At 35.4% G+C, this 27,234-nt stretch overlaps 1 protein-coding gene across 4 annotated transcripts in view; it reads right to left on the reverse strand.

Annotated features, from left to right (window-relative positions):
• Positions 1-27,234, reverse strand: part of GSK3B (glycogen synthase kinase 3 beta) — a 219,274-nt gene that overhangs the window by 30,661 nt on the left and 161,379 nt on the right. For 3 of the 4 annotated variants that reach the window (XM_070369958.1, XM_005905429.2, XM_070369955.1), the window contains exons 8-10: positions 17,483-17,578; positions 8,431-8,469; positions 5,573-5,759 (exon numbers count right to left, since the gene is read on the reverse strand). In XM_070369958.1, coding sequence (XP_070226059.1) covers positions 5,573-5,759; positions 8,431-8,469; positions 17,483-17,578 — 322 coding nt within the window. The remainder of the gene's footprint in view (positions 1-5,572; positions 5,760-8,430; positions 8,470-17,482; positions 17,579-27,234) is intronic. The other variant, XM_005905430.2, reaches the window with a different exon arrangement.

Raw genomic sequence — 27,234 nt, forward strand, 5'->3', positions numbered from 1 at the left:
CCAGCCTTTGAGATCCAATGACTGAGGGAAAGTAAGAGAATGGTTACTTTACGGTATGCTGAAGGTCTGTGCTGGCCTCAAGTCCTAGAAGTAGATAACACTGTCAGTCAGGAGATCCTAGTACACTGAAGCCCTAGTTCTAGAAAAAAGAGAGGTGTAATAGTTTACGAGTTATAGATCCAGAAGGTCAGAAAGATCTCCAAGTTTTTTTGTCCAGTATCTGTTCACCTCTCTTCTCCCTCTAGTTGATTATAGAAACACTTGTTTGATTATATGAAAGTAATATTAATTACTGCTTATGGCTATTTACTTATGGCACAGTAACAAACATCAAATTGTAGTTAGCTATAAGCTTGACTATATTTTGGGGCTTCCCTTGTAGCTCAGTTGGTGAAGAATCTGCCTGTAATGCAGACCTAGGTTCGATTCCTGGGTCACGAAGATCCCCTGGAGAAGGAAACGGCAACCCACTCCAGTATTCTTGCCTGGAGAATTCCATGGACAGAGGAGCCTGGCAGGCTACAGTCCACGAACTCACAAGAGTCGGACATGACTTAGTGACCAAACCACTACCAACTTACTATATTTTACTCAAGTGTTTGATCTTTGTAGTTCTGTTCATATGGTAGGTTTGCTTTACTAATTAAAACAACAGTTCCAACAAGAAAAAGGAAAATTAGAAATGCCCATTAAGTACTGGCTGAATGAGTTAATAAATACTGTGTATATTTAAAGTGGGTATCAACTGCTCAAACATTGAGCAACTAGTATATGTAGATCAGGGACTACCTTTAGTTCATCTGGGGAAAGTAGTACAGACTTCACTGAAAATTTGCTGAGGATAAAGAAGGGTTTTATTCTACCTACAGCAGGATACTCACTGATGACACCCACCATCCCTCTATTCTCTCTAGCTATACAACTAACTGGAAAGTTAGTTCTCTTTCTTTAACCTCTTATTCTGATCATCTATTAATTGTTATTAATTAGTATGTGCTTTAAAGTTACAAGTATTTGTGAGTATGTAGATAAATGGGAACCCTTGTAACATTGATAGTAGGAATGTAAAATGTGCAAGTCATTATGCAAAATGGTTTGGCAGTTTCTCAAGAAATTAAATACAGAATTACCATATGATTCAGTCAGTCAGTCAGTTCAGTCGCTCAGTCGTGTCCAACTCTTTGCGACCCCATGAATCACAGCACGCCAGGCCTCCCTGTCCATCACCAATTCCCGGAGTTCACTCAGACTCACGTCCATCGAGTCAGTGATGCAATATCCCCCAACTGGAAACGCGTATTCAAATGAATTCATACTTGTACACAACAGTCATAGCAGAACTATTCACAATAGTTGGAAGGCAGTGACAAACCAAATGTCAATCAACAGATGAATGGATAACCAAAATGTGGCATATTCCTATGCTATGGACTGAATGTCTGTGTCCCCCTAAACTTCATATGCTGAAGCCCTAAATCCCCAATGTGACGGTATTTGGAGGTGGAACCTTTGGGAGGAAATTAGGTCATGAATAGGATTAGTAAGAAGAGACACAAAAGAGGTGATCTCTTTCCACCATGTAAGCAAGAAAAGTAGCTGTCTGCAAACCAGGAAGCAGCCCTCATCAAACACTGAATTTGTCAGCATCTTGACCTTGATGTTCCCAGCCTCCAGAACTGTGAGAAATAAATGTCTGTTGTTTAGTCACCCAGTTCATGGGTGTTAAGTTGCCTGAACTGATTAAGACATAATATAATGAAAATTATATTTGTTGTTGCTTAGTCACTAAGCTGTGTCTGACTCTTTTGCAACCACATGGATTGTAGCCCGCTAGGCTCCTGTCCATGGGATTTCTCCCGGCAAGAATACTGGAGTGGGTTGCCATCTCCTTCTCAAGAGGATCGTCCCGACCCAGGGATCAAACCTATGTCTCCTGCATTGGCAAGTGGGTTCTTTACCACTGAGCCACCTGGGAAGCCCATAATGAAATATTATTCCACCATAAAAAGGAATGAAATACTGATACATGCTACAACATGGATGAGCCCTGAAAACATGCTAACTGAAAGAAGCCAGACACAAAAGGTCACATATTATGTGGTTCCATTATATGAAATATCTGGAAGAGGTAAATCCATAGAGACAGAAAGCAGACTGGTGGCTGCCAAAGGTCAAAAAAGGAGACAGTGGAGAGTGAATGCTTAGTGGGTACGGAGTTTTCTTCAGGAGCAATGAAAATGTTGTCAAAACTGAGAGAGCGGATAGCTGTATAACACTGTGAATGTATTAAACACTACTGGATTGTTTACTGTAAAATGGTTTATCTTATGCTACATGAATTTTATCTCAGTTTTAAAAAAAGCTTAGAAATTCATAAAATAACTTAGTTGTTTTAAACTTTATTTTCTTTAGTAATAATGGAAAATTATTAGCGAGTGACTCAGAGAAGGCAATGGCACCCCACTCCAGTACTCTTGCCTGGAAAACCCCATGGACGGAGGAGCCTGGTGGGCTGCAGTCCATGGGGTTGCTAAGAGTCGGACGCGACTGAGCGACTTCACTTTCACTTTTCACTTTCATGCCTTGGAGAAGGAAATGGCAGCCCACTCCGGTGTTCTTGCCTGGAGAATCCCAGAGATTGGGGAGCCTGGTGGGCTGCCGTCTATGGGGTTGCACAGAGTCGGACACGACTGAAGTGACTTAGCAGCATTAGCGAGTGACTAAAGAATCAAATGTAATTACTTCAGAAATGATGTATGTGAACAGCAAAACAATCTTGATTTTTAAAATCTGATCAAATACAAGGTTTAAGCAGTATCTCAGTTTCAATGAACACAAACAGGTGCACACACACATCGAAGAGTATGGATTAAAATATGTCTCAATTTAAGGAGAATTATTCTCCAAAATATATCCATCATAAATATCACAAGATGCATCATGTGTTTGCATTTGAGTTTCTACCAAGTTGTTTACTTAACAAGGGGCTGTCTTGATTTGTATATTTTGAGAAATAAAGTACTTGCTGGAGGAAATCCTTAGCGTGGAAAAAAAAAAGATCAAGATTCCTTTTAAACTTTGGGAAACTTTAGTTATCTGACAGAAACAGTAAAAAATGAGGCAAAAAAATATCTAGCACTGACTTAGCAGTTTCTCATGCCAAGGTCCACAGTTTTACTGGATGTCACCGTACTCAAATAAAACGAAGTGAGCGCAAACCCAGTGCTCTATGACAACCTAGGAGGTGGGAGGGAAGCTGAAGAGGAAGGGGACATATGAATGCCTAGGGCTGATTCATGCTGATGTATGGCAGAAACCAACACAATATTGTAAAGCAAATATCCTCCAATTAAAAATAAATAAAATTTAAAAAAAATCTTATAGATACTACTTTATAAAGCAATCCACTAATTATATTATGCATAACATGATACATTTATGTAAATAGATAATGTAGAATTTCCAATGGTGGTCTCAGATAGATTTAAAAAGAGCGTCATATCAAAAACTTTAGGTAATACAACCTTAAAAACTACATAGATGGTTCAAAAAGTAGCTCTACTGATTACAAAGACACAGATGTGAAAGATGCATATAGAGTTTAAAAAAAATCATTCTATAAAATTTGAGATGTAACAAACAATTCCTAAAGTACTGTGTGTGTGCTCAGTCTGCTCTTTGTGACCAACCCCATGGACTATATCCCACAAGACTCCTCTGTCCATGGATTCTCCAGGCAAGAATACTGGAGTGGGTTGCCATTTCCTTCTCCAGGGGATCTTCGCGACCCAGGGATCTCTTGCCTCTCCTTCCCTGACAGGTGGATTCCTTACCACTGAGCCATTTGGGAAGCCCAAACTAATATTAACTTTGTATAATTTAAATCTATCTGAGTTAACAGAAAGAACCCTTTTGGGATCTTCTAAATGGGAAAACAGAAGATCACTTTATATTCAAGGGTTATCAGCATTAGCATTAGAAAAGAGCTACACCATAAAATCATAAAGTGATTACTTTGAAAGCTAAAAGTAATTCTTTCAGGACTGTGATTTTAATTTTCTCTATACTTCCTCTGCATTTTTAACATTTTCTTCCATCTAAATGTATTATTCTTGATTAAAACAAAAGCAGTTAAGAATTAAAAATAGAATTTATTTTCTCAAGATGTCTAAAATTTTTATGACACGGAATTAATGAATTTCTGTTGTGGAAGAGGACAACAGTCTCCCAGTCAAACCTTCTGCCAAACTGGAATAATCTTACCTACAATATTTGACATCACCCAGCTTTTCCCTGATATACAGATCAGTATTTTGAAAACATCTTGTTCCACTATTACCAGTTGAAAATGTCTTTACTGATTCCTAAATATTTAGTCTCTCTTTATGCCAGGGGCTGAGGCCTTTATTTGAGGTATTTTTCTCAGGAGTCCCTTAAGTCTTCACTTTTGAGGCTCTATATTTAATTCTGCCCCTTTGTATACTCTACCTGGTGTCCATTAACACCTTAGAGAGGCATAGCCAGGACTTAAAACAACATTCCAAATTATTTCTGATCAGCCCAAGTCAAAATTAATAGTTGCAGGAAACCTGAAGATTTTCTTTGATGAATGAGATTACATAAGCATTGCTAGTAGCTACATAATATTGACAGTTTAAGATTACAGTCAACTGAATCATCCAAGTCTATTCTACTAGCAGCTCACATCTTCCACATCTAAAGTTTAAAAAATGCATTTTCCCAGTTTTAGAAAAACTTAAAAGGGGGAAAATTTTTTGTTTTATAATAAAATAAATTATATCTATTTCCTGATCACAGAAAGCTCTCTATCCCCCTTCTATATTTTTAACTTGACTGATTGAAACAAGCAATCTATTTACTCCTTGTTTTATCCATAGGGAATTGTACATGTTTAATGTTCAGTTAAGGAAGAAAACCACATCATCAGAGACAGTATCGCTGATGAATGAATGAAAAATGACCATCCTTGGGCTTTTTAGAAACCACCAATACACAAACTCAGTTTTCTAATCAGTGTTTTCTTAGCAGTAGCAATGATGCCAAGGCTCACAAAGGAAGAAAATTTCTCTTCTACATCCCTTATATAAGTGCTAAGATGGGCTTTATAAGACTCCAGTTTTCTTGTCTGTATGGCATCTAAAATTACACAAATATAGCCACCAATTTATTTCCGGGTTAAGAAAACTTGATATAAATCCTTGGGAAGCAAGAAATTTTAACATTCTAGACACAAATCTGAAGATTAAATTGTATGTCAATCTTATTATTAAACCTTACTCGGGGAAATCTCTGTAACTTCTCCAGTACAAGATTTATCAGAACCTGCTAAAAATTAGAGAAGCTATGCCTATTTGAAAAATTTAATTCTGCTTTTATTTTGTTCAAAACCATATAAGTGTGGTAGTCTAGTATGTGGTTATATAGGATGCTCCCTTCCTGTATAAGTACTTAATATGCTTACTTTTACCCTACAAAGATTTAATAGAAAATTAAAGCTACACATGTGTAACTTTCCTAGAAAATAGTAAAAGGATTAAGTGTTAGGAATTACCTTGAGTGGTGAAGTTGAAGAGTGCAGGTGTGTCTCGCCCATTTGGTAGTTTGACATTTGGGTCCCGTAATTCATCAAAAAATGAATGTGCACAAGCTTCCAGTGGTGTCAGTCGGGCAGTTGGTGTATACTCCAGCAGACGGCTACAAAGTGCAATCGCCTCGGGTGGAGTTCGGGGTCGGAAGACCTACAGAATTAAAAAAAAAAAAAAGAGAGAGAGAGAGAGAGAAAGTACAGTTAATGTTTCAAGTAAGAATCTTTGCAAATTATCATCTGAGTACTGAGTTAATTCCCACCATGTACAAAAACATGGTTGCATTTGTGAAAGAAACCTTTTAGAATGAAAGGAGTTAACTGCATACAATTTACCACATTGGGGTGAACTGCTGATTAAAGACTATATGAAAAAGGCTCAGAGAAAAAACTAGGGAAAATGAAAAAAAAAATCTATACAAGCTTATCATAAAGCAGTACAACCAAACATGCACACAAAATATGACAGGCACAAAAGAAAGTCTCGGTTCTGGGAGCAGTCACAACTAGAAGAATGTGAAGTTAATGTAAAGTTCTGACTGCTGTGGTAATAGTTATAAGGTTTGCCTCTTTGGTGTGACTTTTCTTTTTAGCAGAACAATTGTTGATAATCAACAGCACAGCACTGTACATTTCTGGCAATTAATATCTTTTAAAAAGGAAAAGCTGTTTATTCTTCAATGATTTAGTATTAACTTTTCAATAAACAGAGCCTATTATTATTTGAGGAAATTCTTGAATATCCAGAACTTCTGAAAATGTCCAAAATTGTTTTCTCAGGTAGGTGTTATCGTAACACGGCCAGTTTACCCCTCATTTGAATAAATATTCTAGGGTTTTAATCAGGAATAGAGAAACTTATTTTTCATTAAGAACATCAACTCACAGAAAAAGTAAACTGAAAGCTATATAATGAGGCAAAATGCAAATAAACAAACTTATTTAAAGGAACAGAAAGCTTTCTACTCATCTGTGTCTTAAAACTCCGAATAAATACACAGAACTATGAAAAATATACTTTGTTCTAAATTATGGATAGTTAAAGAATAAAAGCAGAAGGGGAAAAACAGAAATAAACATAAACATCTGGACAGAAAGCTTTTGAAATTAAAGAAAAATGAAACACATATCCCTTGACAGAAGAACACAGACACAAATAGAAGGGTTAGTAGCCGCAATGGTGGAAGTTGACAGACACAAAAAGGAAAACAGATGCATAAAAATGGAGGGAAAGAGACCTACAAGTGAGGAAAGGACATGCAGACTGTGACAAGGCACAGAGGCGTCTGAGAGGCTTAAGTTTCCTAATGATAAAGGCTCATGTAACATTTGGCTATCCACCTAGGCTGAAAGCAGGAGAACTGGTTACTACTACAGAGCTCATTAGATTATGAGACTATTTATAAGAGTACTTTCTACACTGAAAATCCTTTTTTTGTTTTGAAACAAAGTTTATTATTAATAAAGATATTTTCCTTGGGAATTGAGAAATTTTGGCTTGAGTAAGATATTAGAAATTTATTTCTGAACATTAATTATCTTAGTTAATTTATTTGGTTGTGTTAGAAAACCCTCTCCACAGTTACAAGCTGCTTTATCTTTATTCTTTTGAATAATCTGACTTGCCTCAGTCAAGGAGCTAATGTACTGTATTATTTGAAATGTTTAGATCTTTCACTGTACGTGGTCATTTCCCCCTTCTCTTGCTTCCCAGCCAGAACCATAATCAAACTCAAAATGTAGAAGAAAATAATCAGTGGAAACATTTAGAAAAATTTTTATGAAAATACTAAGCACTACTGACCTTCTCCTGAGGGAAGTTTGTATTTATTTGACAGCATATGGATTTACTTTGTTAGCTAGTTTAATAAAAATGCCTCTGACCAATATGGGAGCACAGAAGTAGAATTAAAAGTACCACCACCAAAAGTAGAAATAAGTATCTTTTAACATTCAAATGTAGGGTAGGTGGACAGTGAGTATATTTTAAATGAAAAAATTCTGTGTTACATCTATTAATAAACCAGTATTGTAAGCTTACTTCTGATTACTAAAAAGAAAATCATCCACGTCTTTTTTGATTTCTTACTGACTAAAAGTCACCATCCATGTTGGTACTAAGACACATAATAGCTTATTCTGCCAGGCAACCCTAACTCACAGAATCAAAGAGTTAGAAAAATAAGGAAAAGAATTCATTTTAAGAACCTACATTAAACTCAAGACTTAACCTGCCTTTTAAGAAAAGTACCCATTATTATTTCTAATCCTTGAGAGATTCCTGATGAGAAAAGCCTTGGTTCTGTAATATACAGATAAAGGTTAAGAAAATTATGTGGGGTCAAATCCCAGCATACCCAAAGTCCAGATTTCTGACCATAAGACACGGTGTGGTAGCATGCAGCTTTCAAAAATTATAGGCCAAACTAGAAAAAGGTTTTCTGAATTATCTTTGTGTCTAAAGAAAAGGAAACCAATAACTACTGTCACTTGGCTTTTAATAATGAAGTTTCTGCTGCTTTTCATTCCATACTAAATTGTTTAACACTCAACATCTTGGGTTCTGTGGGGTTTTTGTCAATATTTATTCTTGTAAAAATACTTTTCAAACCCCACTCCTAAACTTCAGCTTAGTTATCAATAAATCATTCAAGAAACTGAGAGTCTAAATATATACCACAAGCAAAACCTATACCGCACAGCTACCTACTTTGTTTTTATTATTACATTTCAAGAATGAATAACTTAGCTTTTCAAAAAAGTTTTCCCCCCGAGTTTTATAGACCTGCCCTGAAATTTTGGGAAAAAAAAAATTAAGTACATACCCGCACTCCTGAGGTGAAATGTCCTGTTCCTGACGAATCCTAAAGATGAGAATGCAGTGAAATAATCCAAACAGGGGAAGTCAATCCAAAAGAGAATAGTCCAGCAAGGAAAAATATATCCAATGTTATAAGAAATCCATGGTGTGGAGGGGGGGACATAGAAAATGTTTATACAGTTATAAACTTTAAACATCAGTCTGCACAGTAGCAAGTCCAAGTTTTAAAAATTATTTCACCACAGTGTATGCAAAAAAATTTGATTGCGCAATGGTGAGGCACAGTAAAGAAATTAAATTTTAATTATGTTCCGATGCCAGTGCATTTATTAAAAAAATACAAAACCAAAAAAAGTTAAAATCAAAATGAAATCTAGAAGTAAAATTCCCAAAGTAAAGTGTTTGGTCTTCTACGACCTGGATTCATTGTCCATTGACATGGCTGGGAGGGGGCATATCAGCCTGCTTGTCAAGATGTGAGTTCCCAATATGCTAATTTTTCTCTATTAATGAATTCCAGTAACACAGTATAAACATTTTTGCTAAATTATTAGTGATGAGAGGAAAGTGATAAATTTATTTAATTTATAGGTTTCAAGCCAGATATTTTCAATTTGTGTGAGCTAAGAAGGATCAGGCCACCGCGGATTATTCTCATTTTGGATTGACTTCCCTGATAAAAGATATTTACTGACATTCTCATTATCTTAGGACTCTTCAAGAAATTGACATATCACCTCAGAAGTGCGGGTATAAACTTACTTTTTCTATTGTGGGCTTTGCCCCCTCATACCCTCTCCTTTTTGGAAAAACTCACTGAAAAAATTCTGTACCTCTGAACACTACAAATTCAACACAGTTCCATCTGCAAATATGCCCAATTCACCCACCAAAAGCTAAACAAAAATATATACAATGAACAATACAACTAAGGGACAGTCACAGTTATAGGTGACATGCATAGTAAGTAATGTAAACCAACACCTAGGCACAACGGAGCCAAATATGCAAAAGGGAGGTAGCAGGGTCTATTATGTCTAGGTATTGAGAACAAAAAATGGCAGAACTCACCAGTAGCTGTGAATTCCCTTGGCTATTCTAAGAGAATTTAACATTCTTTTAGGATAGTTTCCAGTGGGGGAATTAAATATTTTGCAAAAAATAAATAATCCGCGGATTACTTTTAGTCTGCAGACTAAAATTTAGTTCACGGATTAAAATCCGGCCCGTCAGGATAAAAATCTCTCATGAACTTAAAACACAACCAGGTGGACAAAAATAGAAAACCAGACTAAAAAAAATGAGAGCACAAAGTAAGACTCAACTGGGCCAACTAACAATTAGTGCGCAGACTAAATATGGCCAGCCAAGAATGTTAGCAAGGCCATGAAGAGCCAGCCCAAAACACTCCCTGTAAAAACTAAAACCAGAAGTAAATAAAGAAAACAAAACAGAACAAAGCAAAAAATAAAGAAATAAACAAAAGGAAGAAAGAAAACAAAAGCGAAAAGAAAAACTGAAAAGAACCAAAACACTGACATGAACTTTTAAGTGATTCAACTACTACCTCACCTGTGCAGCAACTCATTTTCTTAAATTGAAACAAACTCTTATCACAAATACTAGTCTAGAGAAGAAACTAGGAGGAAAAAAAAATTTTTTCCCCAAAAATAAAGTCTCTGTGGTACTGAACAAATGCAAATGAGTTCTTAATGGAAGAATTATTCAAAATAAATTTGCATTTGGATAACTCAGAAAGGACACAGGCCATTTTCTCCTTCACATGTCCTATAATAAATAGACTTTTGCCATCAAACATCAAATTTCAACCTGGAGCTAACTGTTATGACTGAATCTTAAGCCCCTTAAAATTACCATTTATATACCACATCAAGGCTTATGGTTGATTCTCATAGCATCAGCTCTCAACAATTCCACTATATTAAACAGCCAACCAGAGCAATGTAAAAATGCCTATGGGGCAATGATAATTAATCTAAGTAGAATGGAGAACAAGTACTGTGCCTTGTTCAGTAGCTCAAATAGCTAGTCCTCTTCAAGTTTTCATTGTGATAAATGTACAGTACAGACACTGTTCGCTGGTCATACACAAAATACACAAGCATTAAATGTTAAAAACTGATAAACCATGAACACTTCTGAAGAGCAACCCCAGTACATAAAATTATTTGCAATTTGTAAGGCTATATGCAGGACTAAAAGTGAGACAATATTATGGATTTGCTGACTAGTTAATTAACTAAAAAAAGAATTTAAGTCTACTGAAGTGCTCATGTACAGCACATAATTCATAAGAAACACATCTTTTCCTTAGCCACAATTCAATAAATTTTAGCTTCACTAATTAAAATACACATAAGGAATATAATGTTGGTATCAGCATTAAACTATGCCACAAATTCCTCCCTCTAATCTCATTTGCTCATAAAATACTACAGAAGTGTGATTTACCAAATGTCTACTTATCCAATTTAATCTTTCATTGTTCATAAAATGGTTACTATAGTCAAGTTGATCTTCCTAAGAATATAGAAATATTTCCTTTTCATCCATACCTCCTTTTCTTAAGGGATAGTCCCCTAAGCTACAACAATTCCTAACTTTAGCAGCACCTAAGCAAACCCAAGGGCTTCCCAGGTGTAAAGAATCCACCTGTTAATACAGGAGACACAAGAGACATGGGTTTGATCCCTGGGTTGGGAAGATCCCATAGAGCAGCAAATGGTAACCCACTCCAGTATCCTTGCCTGGAAAATTCCATGGACAGAGGAGCCTGGTGGGCTCCAGTCCATGGGGTTACAGAGAGTCCGACATGACTAAGCTACTGAGCACACATGCACACAAGCAAATCTAAACTGTCTTTAAACAGTACCCACCCTCATCTACTAGCCCTTCTATCGCCTTTAAAGGAGGCTCCTTTTCCTGTCCACCATCCACACTGAAGAGCCTCTCTATGATACCTATAGTACATGAAACACCTTGGAACACCAACAGCACATAATCAGGTATAAGGTTATTATTTAATACTTGCTTCAACTGACTCAGATATATATCACCCTTAAGTGTTTCAAAGATGGAGACTTAATATTTTAGCTTTTTTTTTTTTTTCTTTTGTATCCTTTATGGTGTCTAGCATAGCACTGATACACAGGAGGTAAGTGTTTTAAAGAACAAATGATAAGTCACAAATTTTTGCCTTCTTTTTTAATTCACCCTCACCCTATCCTCTGCTCCCCACAAGTGATCCATTCTTTCTTTTTTACCTTATTCTTCTCATGTATGGATTCACCACCTTAGTAGTTGAATTTTAATGTGCAATAGTTTCCAAAGAAATAGGGTAAAGCCAGTATAAACAGAAAAGTGAGGAGGTCTATTCACATAGCAAATAGATGTTAGAGAAGAAGTGATTATTCTAGCACTAATGAAGATGGAGGTAGAAAATTCAATAAGGAACATAGTGTATTTATGTGACAAATGATAATGTACTAGTTGAGGTCAGTAGGCAGATGGGTTGAAGAGTAATATTGAAATTGATTACCTGAACAGCAGACAAAACAGACAAATGACAAACTTAGGAACCAACAGAAATCCCCAACATAGTTTCATGCTTTCTGGAATACATGAGCAAAATAAGGCAGAAAGGCCAGAAAGGGTAGAGTGGATCAGCAAAACAACAACAACAAAATGTTTGACAGGGATTTTTGCTTTGTGCTAAGACCCTTTGAACGTATTTTTGGTAATGGGTGAAACTAGTTAAAACAGGTAAGTTTACCAAATGAAAATTCATCTTGTAGTCAAAGACTTAGGAAAAAACATTATGAAGAAAGTCATTTAAAAAAATTATAGTGCATCTTTTGGTTTAGCTTTAAGCATAGCAAATAATACATGTAATAACTAAATTAGCTAGTCTGATTCCTTTGATGGCTGAAATGACCTCAATTTTTTGCTTACTCTGTTAGCTAGTTAGAAACACTAGTATTCACTCATTTCACAGCATGTGGACTGTATTCTAAGAAATCAAGTATGTAAGGATTGATTTTTGTGGATAATGCTTTCTGGGATACTTAAATCAATGATCTAAGGTCCCCACATATCCTACAGACAATTAACTATTAATCATGTATACCCAAGTCTCAGCAACAAACATTTTGAGGTAACATATTCATTTTATCATCAACAAAAGAGAAATGAGAAGCTGCTATGGTACATATATGGTATGACTTGGAAAGTACTACAGGAGTTATATGGTGGGAATAATCACATAAGAGCTTGGATAATTAGATGTTTCGTGGGAGAAGGAGATCTGAAGTCTTGACGAAGGTCAAGACTTAGTAAGCAGAGAGAAAGAACACTCTAAGTGTTCACTAGTAAGAGGTAGAAATGAATGTGGCTTTTCCGGGGAACAATCAGGAGAACAGTTTGATCAGATCAAGAAATTCAGCATGACTGCATGATCCCTTCAAAGTGAGCAGGACAACACTCTCATATGTAGCTAAGTTATTAAACAGTACTCAGTCAATCGAAAGAAACCAAGGCCCTTGGGATTCTAATCTATTTCCTCTACTAACTAGATATATCATTTATGAATTTCATTACTCTGAAAGAATATACAGACATCTGTGTTACCTAACTCAGAGGTCCCCAACCTCCAAGATGTAATGGCCTGATGATCTGAGGTGGAGCTGATGTAATAATAGAAATAAATTGCACAGTAAATGTAATGCGTCTGAATCATCCTGAAACCATCCCACCCCTGGTCCATGGTCTTCTCCAAAACTGGTCCCAGGTGCTGAAACGGCTGGGTACTGCTGATTTAACTGACCTCACAGGATTATTTAATACTGGAATAATACAGGGGAATATCTGCTTTAACTTTAACAAAATGTTAGCACAATCAGATACTCAAAATAGGGAATAAACATATACAACCATTACAATGTTAACTTTATTAGAAATCCTTAATCTATCCTGGTGGCTCAGAGGTTAAAGCGTGTGCCTCCAATGCAGGAGACCTGGGTTCAATCCCTGGGTTGGGAAGGAAATGGCAACCCACTCCAGTATTCTTGCCTGGAGAATCCCATGGACGGAGAAGCCTGGTAGGCTACAGCCCATGGGGTCGCAAAGAGTTGGACACGGTGAGTGACTTCACTTTCACTTTTCAATCTATCCTAACCAAACACTGAACTTTTAAATTCATTGCCTAATTACACGCATTTAAGGGTGAGGCAGCTGGAGAACTTGGGAAAGATTAGGTTTAACTGACTAAATGCCTCAGGAAAGGTTAAGAGCAGGACAAAGAACTAAATCTCTCATTTTTCTGGAAAAAGAAGCAGAAGAGTGACTGGATAATCATCCGAACTGGGACAGTGAAGAGTGTGAAGAACATGCCATTAATAATCATACTGGGCAAACATAAATTGGGACATATAAGCACTCTTCTCATTATATGTATGGTATATAAAATTTTCCCTATAGGCAATGAGGAATCAGACAATTTCAAACAGGAGAGACAATATCACATGTGCTTTAAGGAAGATGACTTTGACAGCAGTGAGGATGTGAAAGATATGAAGGAGGGAAATCAGGAGGTAGGAGGTTGTTTCAGCAATTCTATGATATGATGTTGGGCTAAAGTCAGGGCAGTGGAGATAGAGAAGACAAATCCTCTATATGCATATTTGTTTTCAAAAGAACCTGAAGAAAAGACACAACAGCTAACTGCTTTTCTACAAAAGCAAAAAACAACATGAGGCACAAAGAATGGGAGCAATGCTTATACTAGATCCTTACTTCATACCTAAATAGACTGTCATTTACCCAAAACTCCATGTACCAAATGCAGAATTTCAGCTTCTTCTCTTCTTCCAACCAATCTCCACCTGTATTTAATTCTCAATTTGCTTTTGCTATCATTTCCTTTTGCGTCCCATCTGGCTTTTATTCTTTTAACTGTATAGCATACACCAAAAAGCAAGTATTTATCTTCCCCACCATCACTCTCAATACTGGTCCCCTTTTCAAAACATTAGTATATATATATTTCCTTTCCAACTTAAGCCACAAATGCTTATTCAATGAATTAGGTTGTTCTGGCTATTAGGTAATAGTCAAGGGCATCTTACTGGATTTCTGAATTCTCCAGAATTCAGGATTCTCCCTGCAATATATCACACTAGGATTATTTCATTGTTTTGTTCTTCTGTTTGCTATCTTTCTTATACATCTGAATACCCTCACTCAATGCTTCCAAGGAAGACATTTTCTCCCTTCAACTTTCTGTCTGCCTATTTTTTTTGAGAACAGGAGCTCCCAGTTCTGGGGATATAGCTGTACTACACTATAACATGGTAGAGAAAAAAAGGGTTTCAGCAAATGGGACTAAAATAGGTTTTAACAGAAGACTTCGATAAAGGCAAAGCAGATTTTGTTTCCAGACTCCTGTTTACCCGCCTTCCAAAGGCAAAAAGCTTTTTCCTTTAGAGAATAACATTATGTATGTTAAAAAAAAAACAAAAAACTCCACTGGCTGACTAGCATAAAAGAGTATTTCTCAAGCTGACATTCACTATCACAAAGGAGGGGAGACTTTCCTCTAGAAATTTAAAATTTTGTATTCTTATTTTGACAATAATCAATTCTTAATAAATCAATGTAAATATATTCTGGATCATCTGGAAGACAGAGTACTGCCATGGAATTTCTGTGTCTGAATTTGGTTTTGTGTTTACAACCACAGTAACAGCAACCAATGGTGTGCACTAATGAGAAATTAATGTAAGTGTCCTACTATATAATAAATGCATTTGTACCAAGTGAGAACCAAATTATGGCACATATATGAGTGAAGAATTCACAAGAGTTTGAAGACACAAAATAGGTGGGAGAATTGAATTATTATTCTATATATGGTATAAGAATGGAAGCCTAAATAAAACAAAAGGGCTTTGTGTATATTATTACACTGGAAAAGCATCAGTGTAAGATATAGAAAACATCTGGAATTCACAAGGGTAAATGATGTAAAGCATGCAAATTCACCATTAGTCTTCTACTGCTTGCATGGTAATTATAATGAATCATTCCTCACATTCCATCCTGGCTAACACTTGAAGAGATATAATCAAGGGGAAAAAGTACAGAATATGACACACACTAGTACTGGTGGCAGTCTTGATTTAAAAAAAAAACGAGGACAAGGACTACTAAATAAGATCTCATGACCTCATTTCAGCATTGTATTGCTTAGAAACTCTACACAGGATGAATATTTAGAACAGATTCGACCAAAAAGAATTTTACTTTTCTACCTTAAAATAACATGCTTATTAAAAAAAAAATATGGAAATGCAGAAGAAAATAAAATCACCTATACTCTTTTAATTCAAACTACCATTAGCATTTCTGAATACTTCCCTGTATTAATTCAATACACAGAATTCTCTTTGCTTCTTGTTCTTCTTTAACATGGCTGAAATCATAGTATACTACAAATCACTTATTACACTGTAACTTGGAATAACTTTGTGGATTCAAACTGCAGCTCGGATTCTAAATCCAAATAGGGCACCTACGATTCTCTTGAGTTTAGAACCAGTGAAAGAACCTAAATATCTTCTGACTCAGATTCAAAATAAACTTTAAATACCAAGACCAAAGGATGACTTATCTCAGAATATTTAGTGTTTACTGTAAACTTAAAAAGAGGGTAGGGGAGAGAGCAATGTCTTGGTCAGTGAAAGCTACAATTTATAATTCTGGCAGTAAAATTATTACTGAGGTCTTTGTTTCTAATTATTTGGAAACAAGAGGATTTTCTGAAGTGAAGAGACGTGAAGATATTTGATAACTTGAAGTAAAGAAACCTGAATAATACAACTTAGCAAGAGACCTACTTTGAATCTGGAAATGTAAATTATTTCACCTAAATTACTTTACCTCTTATTATAAAAGATATATAACCAATTAAATGAACTTGTCAGTGTTCAAAACAAACTGTTCTATGTATATTTTTAAATATAAAAGATCTCTGATTGAAATATGTATTAAAAAGTTGAATATTTCCAACCCACAAAATATATAATGAAATATAAGAATAAACTGGGAAGAGGGATATATAGATGGCACAGAACTAGAAGGTTAAAAAACTTGGTATTAAACACACACACACATACACAGAGAAGAAGCTTAATCCTGACTTTGTCAGTCACATATGGAAACATGGATAAGTCATTTGGCATGTTTAGCTACAGTTTCAGAATCCATAAAACAAGAGAGTCACTCTAGCTATAAACCTTATTGATATTTTTTTTTCCCCTCTGCATACAATCTCACAAATCAGACATGAAAATAACTTTTTAATAAAATCTCTCTACAATCATTTCAATTAACTATCAAAACAAAAAATAAAGTCTTCTCATAAGTTAGTACTTATGCTCTTAGAATTGGCTCCAACTAAAAGTTGAAGTTAGGCTTTTCCAATGGCTAGTGACATCCTGTGGGTATATCAACTGCTTTCAATGTATACTATTCATGAGACCAAATCTTCATTTTACTCTTGCTCCCAAAACACCAACAGGAAAGAAAACAAGAGAAGAACACAAAATATAATCTATTACTAGTAGTTTAAAAAGAATAAAAATATATGTGATACTGAATGCTATACGATATTGAATGCATGTAAGTACCCAACTATATAAAGAAATTACTTCTGAATTTTAAAGAGTAAAAATTTATATAAGATCCTGCACTTAAAGAAATTCTTTATTTGAATACTATGCATGTGTACTGTCCTCATCCTACAAATAAAAACCCAGATTGGAAACTTTCTACAGGAAATCAATGGGAATGCAGCTATATACAATCAATGAAATACTAATGTATAATTATCCAATTATTTTTACATGCAGAAGTCCTGTTGTACTTTGTATTCCGACAGCCACCTAGTCTCAAAATAGTTTAGTTCAAGAACAATGAGAAATCCAACTTCTAATTAACTACTGGTTAATGTATTTTTTAAAAAACTCGTTTTGACTCACCTTAGTCCAAGGATGTGCCTTAATTTGAGGGAATTTGAATTCCGTGTAGTTTGGGTTCATTTCTCGAATTTGCTCCCTTGTTGGTGTCCCCAGGACCTAGATAAAGAAAGAAAGTTATTGCCCTAATTTTCTATTATACTTATAAATATAGTCTTTATGTTTTAATGTACTGGTTTCACTGGAAAATGGAATTCCAAAGTTATAAAATATGTAACTCATTAAATAGAGCAGACTTTATAAAAGACTTCAATTTCTGACTAGAGAACCCAAGCTATAGGTAGTATACAGACTTTTATGGTAATAGTCATTAAGTCTGTATAAGAAAGGTCACTCAAAAATATTCAACTAAAAATCAGGCATCTTCGTTCTGTCTAGAAAAACAATCTGTTGTGATGACATATGAAGTGAGAGAATCTTTTATTCATTTATTCACCAGTAAAGTAAGTCAAAGGTTTTATTATCAAAAAACTAATTAGGAGAACCTTAGTCAAACATGGTCATCAATAATTCCATTCAATCACTGAATATTAAGTGAATATCCCTGTGCACTAGGAACTATATGAAGAATACTAAGAACAAGAGAGATTCTAAACTATGAGCAACTTACATATTTGTGTGGAAAAAAGTATTAACTATAATACAAGATGAAAATATACTGAGCACTTCATTACCTCCAGAGCTGTATTAGGCACCAAACGAAGGCAAGTATATGGACTTGACTGCATCAGACAGGTGATGGGAAGAGACATTAAGTACTAAAATGAGTACTCTGAAGAAAAACAAGACTTATTACGTATCTTTGTAACTCTAGTGCCCAATATAAAACAAGTTTGTTGAAATAAAACGTTAATCCATTTAATTCAAGGACAGTTGCACAGAGGAGCAGAATGTGAAGTACTTGATCAGTGGTGAACAAACAGGGCAAACTAAGCATTTCAGGTGCTTGTTGTTATTGTTTCTAATTCTCTAGACTTCATTAAAACTTTCAGAACTCAGGCAAATTTTTTAAAGTTTTATTCTTCAAAAGACACTCATATGAAAACAAAACGTAAGCTAGACTGAGTAGGTACTGTATAATTTAATTCATATAGAATTCTAGAACATCTTCTGCCTATAGTGACATAAAGAAGATTCACGGTTGTGAGGAGCTATAATACAACTTCCTTTCCTTCCTGTAGTAGAATTCCAGCTTTATGGAGAAGCAAAGAGTGTTGAGAAGGAAAATATCTGGTCTTTGTAACTGTAGCTATCAGATATTTGTAAGTTAGGAGCTATCTATATTTAAAATATGAAAAGTAAAAGTTTTCATTTTAAATAATAAAGCAAGCCCTTATTTTCTAAATTGGACTCTTGATGAAGGGTGTATGTGTGTACATGTATGGGAAAAAGGGGAAAGAGTGAAAAAGAAGGGAGAGTGAACTTATTGATAATTCTGCCTTCCAAATGCAACTCCACTGGATTTTTTTAAATGCTAAATAAAAACAACAGCAATGTTAAAAAATGAGTATTTAAAATGCATACTTTCAGTGATGCTACAATCCACTAATTTCATTTTAAGACATATACTGTAGAGAAACTCTTTATAATATATATTAGTCTCTAATAGGGGCTTCCCTGCTGGCTCAAGCAGTAAAGAATCTGCCTGCAATGGAGGAGACACAGGAAACACAGGTTTGATGCCTAGGTCGGGAAGATTCCCTGGAGGAGGGCATGGCAACCCACTCTACTATTCTTCCCAGGAAAACACCATGGATAGAGGAGCCCTGTGGCTAAGGTCCACGGGGTCACAAAGCATAGGACACAACCGAAGCGACTCAGTATACACACAGTCTATAATAATACAACACTGCAGGCAAAAGCAAAAATCCAAAAGTAGAATTAATAAAGTGTGGCACAGTCATACAACGATATACTAACTAGCAATGAAAATAAATGAACTAGAACAACATATACCTTATTGGATGAATTTCACACAGTGGTGAATTTTCACTCAATAATGGCTTTATGTAAAGTTTAAAAACTGGAAACACTAAACTATGTTTTAATTTACGTGAAAATGAAGTGAAGTGAAAGTCGCTCAGCCATGTCTGACTCTTTGTGACTCCATGAATTCCATACAGTCCATGGAATTCTCCAGGCCAGAACACTGGAGAAGGTAGCTGTTCCCTTTTCCAGAGGATCTTCCCAACCCAGGGATCGGACCCAGATCTCCCACACTGCAGGCAGATTCTTTAACAAGCTGAGCCACTAGGGAAGCCCAAGAATACTGCAGTGGGTAGCCCATCCCTTATCCAGGAGATCTTCCTGACCCAGGAATTGAACTGGGGTCTCCTGCGTTGCAGGTGGATTCTTTATCAGCTGAGTTACCAGGGAATCCTTTAGTTTACATAGTTAAACTAAATCAAAAGCATGGGAATATTCACTAGAAAAATCAAGTATAGATTATTTAGCTTACTAGAAATAATGGAGGAGGAGGGACTGTGACTGGGGTGGGCATAAGTAGTTCTCTAATTCTAATTCTTAATCTGAGTGGTACTTACATGGATAGTCACTTTATTATTATGCTTTAAACTTAATTTTTATATATTTTTGTATTATGATATATTTCACAATAAAACAATAATGACACTTAAGAAATGCCCACTCTCAAATCAGTGAGTATTTTTTGTGCAGTCTCCCCTTTTTTATTCAGCACTTTGTTAGCACAAGGCACAGTCCTAACTCCCTACAAGCTGGTAAAAATGCCAAAAGAAATGAGGGGATGTATATAGACCATCAGTAAATCCATCTTTTTACTGTATGAACAAAGATCATATGAATTTATAGGCTATTTGGCTGACTTTTCCATATTGCATAATGGAAAATGTATAATACTGTATAATGAAAAAGGCAGGATGCTCCTTGAAGTGAATGTTTAAATTCGTATATGCTTTTTATTATAACCTAAGAATATTCCTGGTGGAAGTAAATCTATGAAATAAACAACAAACAGCTGAGAAACACATAACATGCATATAAGGTTTGCTTAAATAAACATATGTTATAATAATTTATTTTATGTGAAAGCAAGAAAGTATACTATATGTGTGCATATGTGAAGTCACGCCCATATTCTCTCTAAACTGTCTCACAGCCATTTAGATCTAAACATTTATCCCAAATTTTATATGTGAAAAATTTCACATATGAGAAAAGCTGCATCTTTTTTAAAACAGTGAGATTATCCTCCCTTTATACTACCAATTCTCTAATATTTTTCAATACTACATTTGTTTCATCACATTTCCACTCCTCCATGCATATATCAATCCACCTTATTTTCTGATGCATCTGAATATCAGTTGCAGACATTTAATTATGTTAGCATACATATAATTAACTAAGGTTCAATATTTCTGACCTTTACATCTAAGCATTTTTTACATACCTAGAATTCTCACTCAATATATACCAGTGCATGGATGTGGAAAAAAATCTTTTATCACAATGGGAGATTATCTGCTTTGATGAATAATTACGATACAAAAAAGATTCTTAATTATACTTCTGATTGGTGATCAGAGTTTGTGTTCTTTATCTTTAAAATGTGGATATTTGTGACTTTTAAGAAACTTAATTACTATTAATATCTAGTAAATGGAATCACTGATATATTCACTATCAATTACTTAAAAGCAATTAACCAAATAAACTAGCATATCACCACAAAGTGGCAAAGGGTATCTTATTAGTGTTACAGCCACATGACGAATCACTAGAGCTATTAGATGGACGAAGTGAAATTCCAATGTAGCTGTCTGTTTTATGTTTAATTTCTCTTGTCAAATATACAACTATTATAATAATTTTTCTATTCTTTTTCTTGTCACCTTAAAATCTTGAAAAGCACATTCTCCCCAGACTAGCTAATAGAGATGAAAAGTAGATGGGAGATCCAGGGATTAGCCAACTTTTTTTAAGGGCCAGAAAGTAAACACCTTAGGCTTTCTGGGCCAGAGAGCCTCTGTTACTAGTCACTTCCACTACTGTAGCACATGTGATTGTTTCACATGTAGAATTTTGATTGGAATGTTTAATGGCAGGAAGTCCTATGGATGTGCACATTATAAGTAATTCTATTGCCTAAAATTTTTAATCTCAAGGCCTAAGTTGTAGAACATCCTTGTTACAGAATTGCTTTGTGTATATTGTGTTAACTAAAAGCCTTACATAATAAAGTATAATTCTGTATAACTTGGCATCAGTAGCTCAATAAATCTAGAATATCATGTAAAGTTTGCATTATTTTAAAAAAAGACATCTCTTTTTAGTAACTGCTAAGTAACTGATATTAGAATTACTCTCTAAAGTAAAACAATTAGAAAACTGACTGACGAAATAGTCTTTCAAGGAGAAGGTAAATACAATTCAAAAAGAAGGGAGTAGGGAACTGGTCAACAGATATAGGTACAAAAATGACAGAGGGCAGAACTGACAAATGAGGGCGTAAAACAGCTATTATAATGAGGAGACAAACACAGGAGTAAAAAAGAAATACAGTAACCACACAGCTGAAAAGTATGATATGTGAAGTTAAAATTTTCCTGGAGGTCTAACAACAGATGAGACACCACAGAAGACAATCAGTGAACTTAAAAAACAAAACAAAACAGCAGAAACTATCAAAGCTGAAGCATGGAGGTACAACAAGCTAGAAACACATAGGTACCTGTGATTGGAGTCTAAGAAGGGGCTTGAGGGAACAGATGTCGAAAAAATATTTGAAGAAATAGTGGCCAACATTTTCCCAAATTTGATGAAAATGCCATGAAACCCAAACAGTATAAAAGCCACTGATAAAGGGAAAGTTTTTACCAAAGCAAAGAGACACATTTTATACAGTCGACAATAATAGCCAACTTATCAGAAACAACGCAAGCCAGAAGAAAATAGAGACCTCTCTCAAAAAAAAAAAAGAAATGAGAAACTAGAAACCAAGAAATTCCATATCCAGTAAAAATATCCTTCAAAAGAATGACAGGAACAGAACCAAGATGTCTTGATTTCCAGTTCTCTCCATCAATCAAACCACATAATAAAACTCAGGGCTACTTCTCTCCTTGAAACAGTGAAAAAAATAAAATAAACAAGACATTGTTAAGCAAACAAAAGCTAAGAGAGTTTGTCTCCAGATTTTCACTACAAGAAAATACTTTAGGATGAAAGAAAACGAATGGTCATTCCTATCTACACTAAGGAATAAAGACCACCAAAAATTATAAATATGGACTATATGTATGACATTTCCCTTTTGCTTTTATTTTTTTAAGTTGGTCACTACTGTATTCATTTATTTTTTGATTTATTTATTTTTAATTGAAGGATAATTGCTTTACAGTATCGCAATAGTTTCTACCAAATATCATCATGAATCTCCCCTTTGCTTTTAAACTGGTTTAGAAGAAAACAGTGTTTAAAGCAAAATAAAGTATTATAGAAGTAAAATGTATGGCAAGAGCACAATGGACAGGAAGGGGAAATGGAAATATGCTATTGTAAGGTTCTTACTTTATATGCAAAGTGGTATATTATTATCTGTAGACCATGATAGAGTAAGATGCCTATGTTCAATCTTAGAAGAAATTTTAAAAAATGTAACACGGCAATCAATATAGCTTAAAAAGCCAACAGGGAAAATGAAAAACACTCAAGAGAGCAGTAAAAAAGGGAGAGGAAGAAACAAACAACAAAAAGAAAACAATTACCAAGGTGGAATATTTAAACCCAACCATATTAATAATTACATTGAATGTAAATGGTCCAAACACTCCAATTAAAGGTAAAAATTATCAGACTCAATGCAATATCAGAAAATTGTAGACTTCAGTACAAGGAAATTAAACAAAAATAGAGGGACATTTCCTAACGATAAAAGCAAGTTTAAGACTAAATTTAAAATTATTATAAATACTGTATGTTGATGAATATGCAAAACACTGAAACTCTCATTCACTGCTGGTGGAAGTGCAGAACAGTGAAACTGCTCTGGAAAACAGTTTGATGATTTCTTACAAAGTTTACACACATTTATCATATGACAGCAATTTCAGTCCTGTTCTTTATTGAAGAGAAATGTAAACACAGGTTTGTTTAAACAAAAAGAGAAGCTTTACTCATAACAGCCAAAACAAAAACAAGTCAAATGCTAACCACAGGTAAATGGATAAACAACTCTTAGAATAGGTAATACAAAGATGGGTAAATCACAAAAACATGATGTTGAACTAAAAAAAACAGATACAAAACACACACACACACAACATGATTCCATTCATATGAAATTCTAGAATAGGAAAAACTAACCTGCAGTGACAGAAAGCAGACTAATGGTAACCTGAAACAAAAGATGGGAGACTGCAAAGGTACACGAACAGGGTGATCAACTGTCCCAGCTTACCTGGGACTACCCTGGCAGATCCCTCAGTCTTGGGCAACCTGAGACATTTGGTTACCCTAGGCTGTACACAAGAACATGTTTGGGGATGACGGAAATGTTCTAAATCTTGACCAGGATAGTAGATATGTTTGTCAAAACTCATTAAACTGTACACTTAAAACTGTTATATTTTATTGTATGTAAACTACACCACTATGAAATTAATTTAAAAAGTAAAAAACAGACCATTATGTAATTTGTGATGCCATTACTATACTAAATACAACCATGTTTAACTTTCTTCTATTGCTATTTTAAGGCTAGCATTAAAAGTATAAGAGTCTGCCAAACCTTAAAATCAGAATTATTTTATATACAGTACATACAGTCTTTAAGAAAAGAAAGATGTGAGTTAAGATGCAAAGGAATGTAAGGATGCAAAGGCATGAAATAATTGAGAGGCATTACAAAATTTTTTTTTCAGTCTCCTAAGTCACTCCACTCAATAGAAATATTTACTGAGTGCCCTTGCTCAAGGAACAATAGGGCAGAAAGACTTGTACATTATAGTTAGTTGCTCAGTCATATCCAACTCTTTGCAACCCCATGGACTGCAGCCCTCCAGGCTCCTCTATCCATAGAATTCTCCAGGCAAGAATACTGGAGCGGGTAGCCATTCCCTTCTTCAAGCGATCTTCCCAACCCAGGGACTGAATCTGCATCTCCTGCATTGCAGGCAGATTCTTTACCCCCAGAGCCAACAGGGAACCCCTGTACATTATAAATCAACTTCAAATAGCCAAGATCAGTACAACAAAATAAGCACAGAGATCTATGAGGCGAAAGTGCTACAATGAACTGGAGTAAAGAAAAGATTTAGGAAAGGATGCTGGAAGGAGAGACAAGAGCAAATTTTACTTAAGGAATCTAGGAAGCAAATGAATCAGATGCAGGTTCTATGCACTCTAGGTATGAGGTAGCAAATAGCATGATTTGGGTAACTGTATCAGTTGAGTGTTGACAGAGAACAAGGCTTAGATAATGGATGGATGGCAACATTAAAGTCTTAAAGGTTAACAAGTGAAAGATTATGAAGAGCAAAGATTCCAAATGCATCACAATCTGCAATCAATAATAAACTACAACAAAAAACAAGTCAACTATCCCATTTCTACTTCTGAATATATTTTTTATATATTAAGCTTCTACTAGGTTCAGAGTGTATTTCTACTTGATTTATTTCAGGTGATTTATATTTGGAAACTCTGAAATCATATACTTAAACTTTTTCACTTAACAGATTAAAAAAAAAATGTATGTTTGACAAGGATCTTAACACTTCAGACACAAAACAAGTCTCAGAGTTCCCTCAAATTTTAAGAGATGGAAGATTAGTTTTTCCCCAGAAACTTTTAAGATTAAAGGTACATTTAAAAAATAATTATTATTTCTGGATTTCCTGAAAACTGAGTGCCCCACAACTTAAAGGAAATTAAACTGCACATAATATTTTATGTACTTTTCTATAATTATGGTATCTCTTACACAGTAAAAGGAGGGGGATGTTCAAAATGATCACACTATTGGGAAGAGTATGTACTCTGAGTTATCTGCCATTAGAATAGGATCTTTCCATTTATTGCAAAAAAAGCATTTTTTAAGTCTACTATCCTAGAACGTCATGGGGGGTAAGTGGTGCAAAGACTCAAAGATCAGAGATTAGCCTGTCACAACCCTTTGGGAAGTTGTTCATCTTTTATGATTAAATCAATTATTTTATTTGTATCCAGTCCCATTACATTTGTTGCACCATTTTTTTTTCATTCATTTAGCTTCAAATTTATCTAGACACCAATAAATATCAAGTGATGAGTTATGATTCATGTCTTCAAAGACATAAAGCCAAGAATCATCTGACAAAAGCTCTGAAATACACTTCTTTCACAGCTTTGCGTTTTAATAGCCCAACACCAGAGGTCGCCAAACTTCAGCAATAGAACTACATGTGTGGCCTTTAAAACAAACATGAAGCCAAAGAAATTCTATTAGAAATCTGTTACTCCTCTGCTTAAAATCCTTCAGTGGCTTCCAAGTGCTTACAGGCTAAAGTGTTCTGGCCACTGCCCACAGCTCCAGCCTCCTGGTAAACTTATACACTATCCCCACCATTCAGAACTTTAGGCTCGAACCATAAAGTAACACACAATAGACCTGACTTCACTAAGCATCCTTGTCCAAATTAGTACGTACGTCCTCCATTCCCTTCCTTTCTCTCAATGGTGAGTATCTTTGCATGTTTCAAGATTCAGTTCAAGAATTTCCTCTTAAATGAAATCTTTCCAGATAGGATTCTCTCCAAATAGGATACTTCTGCCTCTGTACTCTGATCAGACTTCTGGAGTCAGACCTGCTTTACCTCCCCTCAATAAGTATGTGAACTCCTTGAGGGCAAAGACCCTCTGTGTAGGCCCAAATGGTTCACTAAATCAAAATGCTGTTAACGTGATGTACCCTGAAAGACTGAAAGGATACATGGCCATAATGAATTCAATCAAAGCTTTTAAAATAAGCAGATAAAAAATTGTGTAACACAGAGTCAAGAGGGATTTCTGCATAAAAGAAATGTTTATTTAAATTGGATAACTGTCAGGTTGACTGTCTGTATCATAAATGTGACAATGTGAAAACCAAAAAACATGTCAATGAGCTATTCTATTTCAAAATATCAGTACTCTACTGACATTCTTGGAATCACCACATTTTCACTTCCAAAGGATTGATATAAAATGTTATGCTCTCTGGTATATCCCTACAAGTTACAGGTTTTAAACTTTTTAAAAACACTATGCTGCTGCTGCTAAGTTGCTTCAGTCGTGTCTGACTCTGTGCGACCCCATAGACGGCAGCCCACCAGGCTCCCCTGTCCCTGGGATTCTCCAGGCAAGAACACTAGAGTGGGTTGCCATTTCCTTCTCCAATGCATGAAAGGGAAAAGTGAAAGTGAAGTCGCTCAGTCGTGTCCAACTCCTAGCGACCCCATGGACTGCAACCTACCAGGCTCCTCCGTCCATGGAATTTTCCAGGCAAGAGTACTGGAGTGGGGTGCCCTTGCCTTCTCTGTAAATACATTACAGGTAGGTAGCTAAAATACTTAACTATCAAAACAAGACAAGTGAAGTCACTCAGTCGTGTCCAACTCCTGGCAACCCATGGACTGTAGCCTATCAGGTATTCCACCCATGGGATTTTCCAGGCAAGAGTACTGAGTTGGTTGCCATTTCCTTCTCCAGAGGATCTTCCCAACTTAGGGACTGAACCCAGGTCTCCCACATTGCAG

This window comes from Bos mutus, chromosome 1, assembly GCF_027580195.1.
Source record: "Bos mutus isolate GX-2022 chromosome 1, NWIPB_WYAK_1.1, whole genome shotgun sequence".
NCBI lineage: Eukaryota > Metazoa > Chordata > Mammalia > Artiodactyla > Bovidae > Bos > Bos mutus.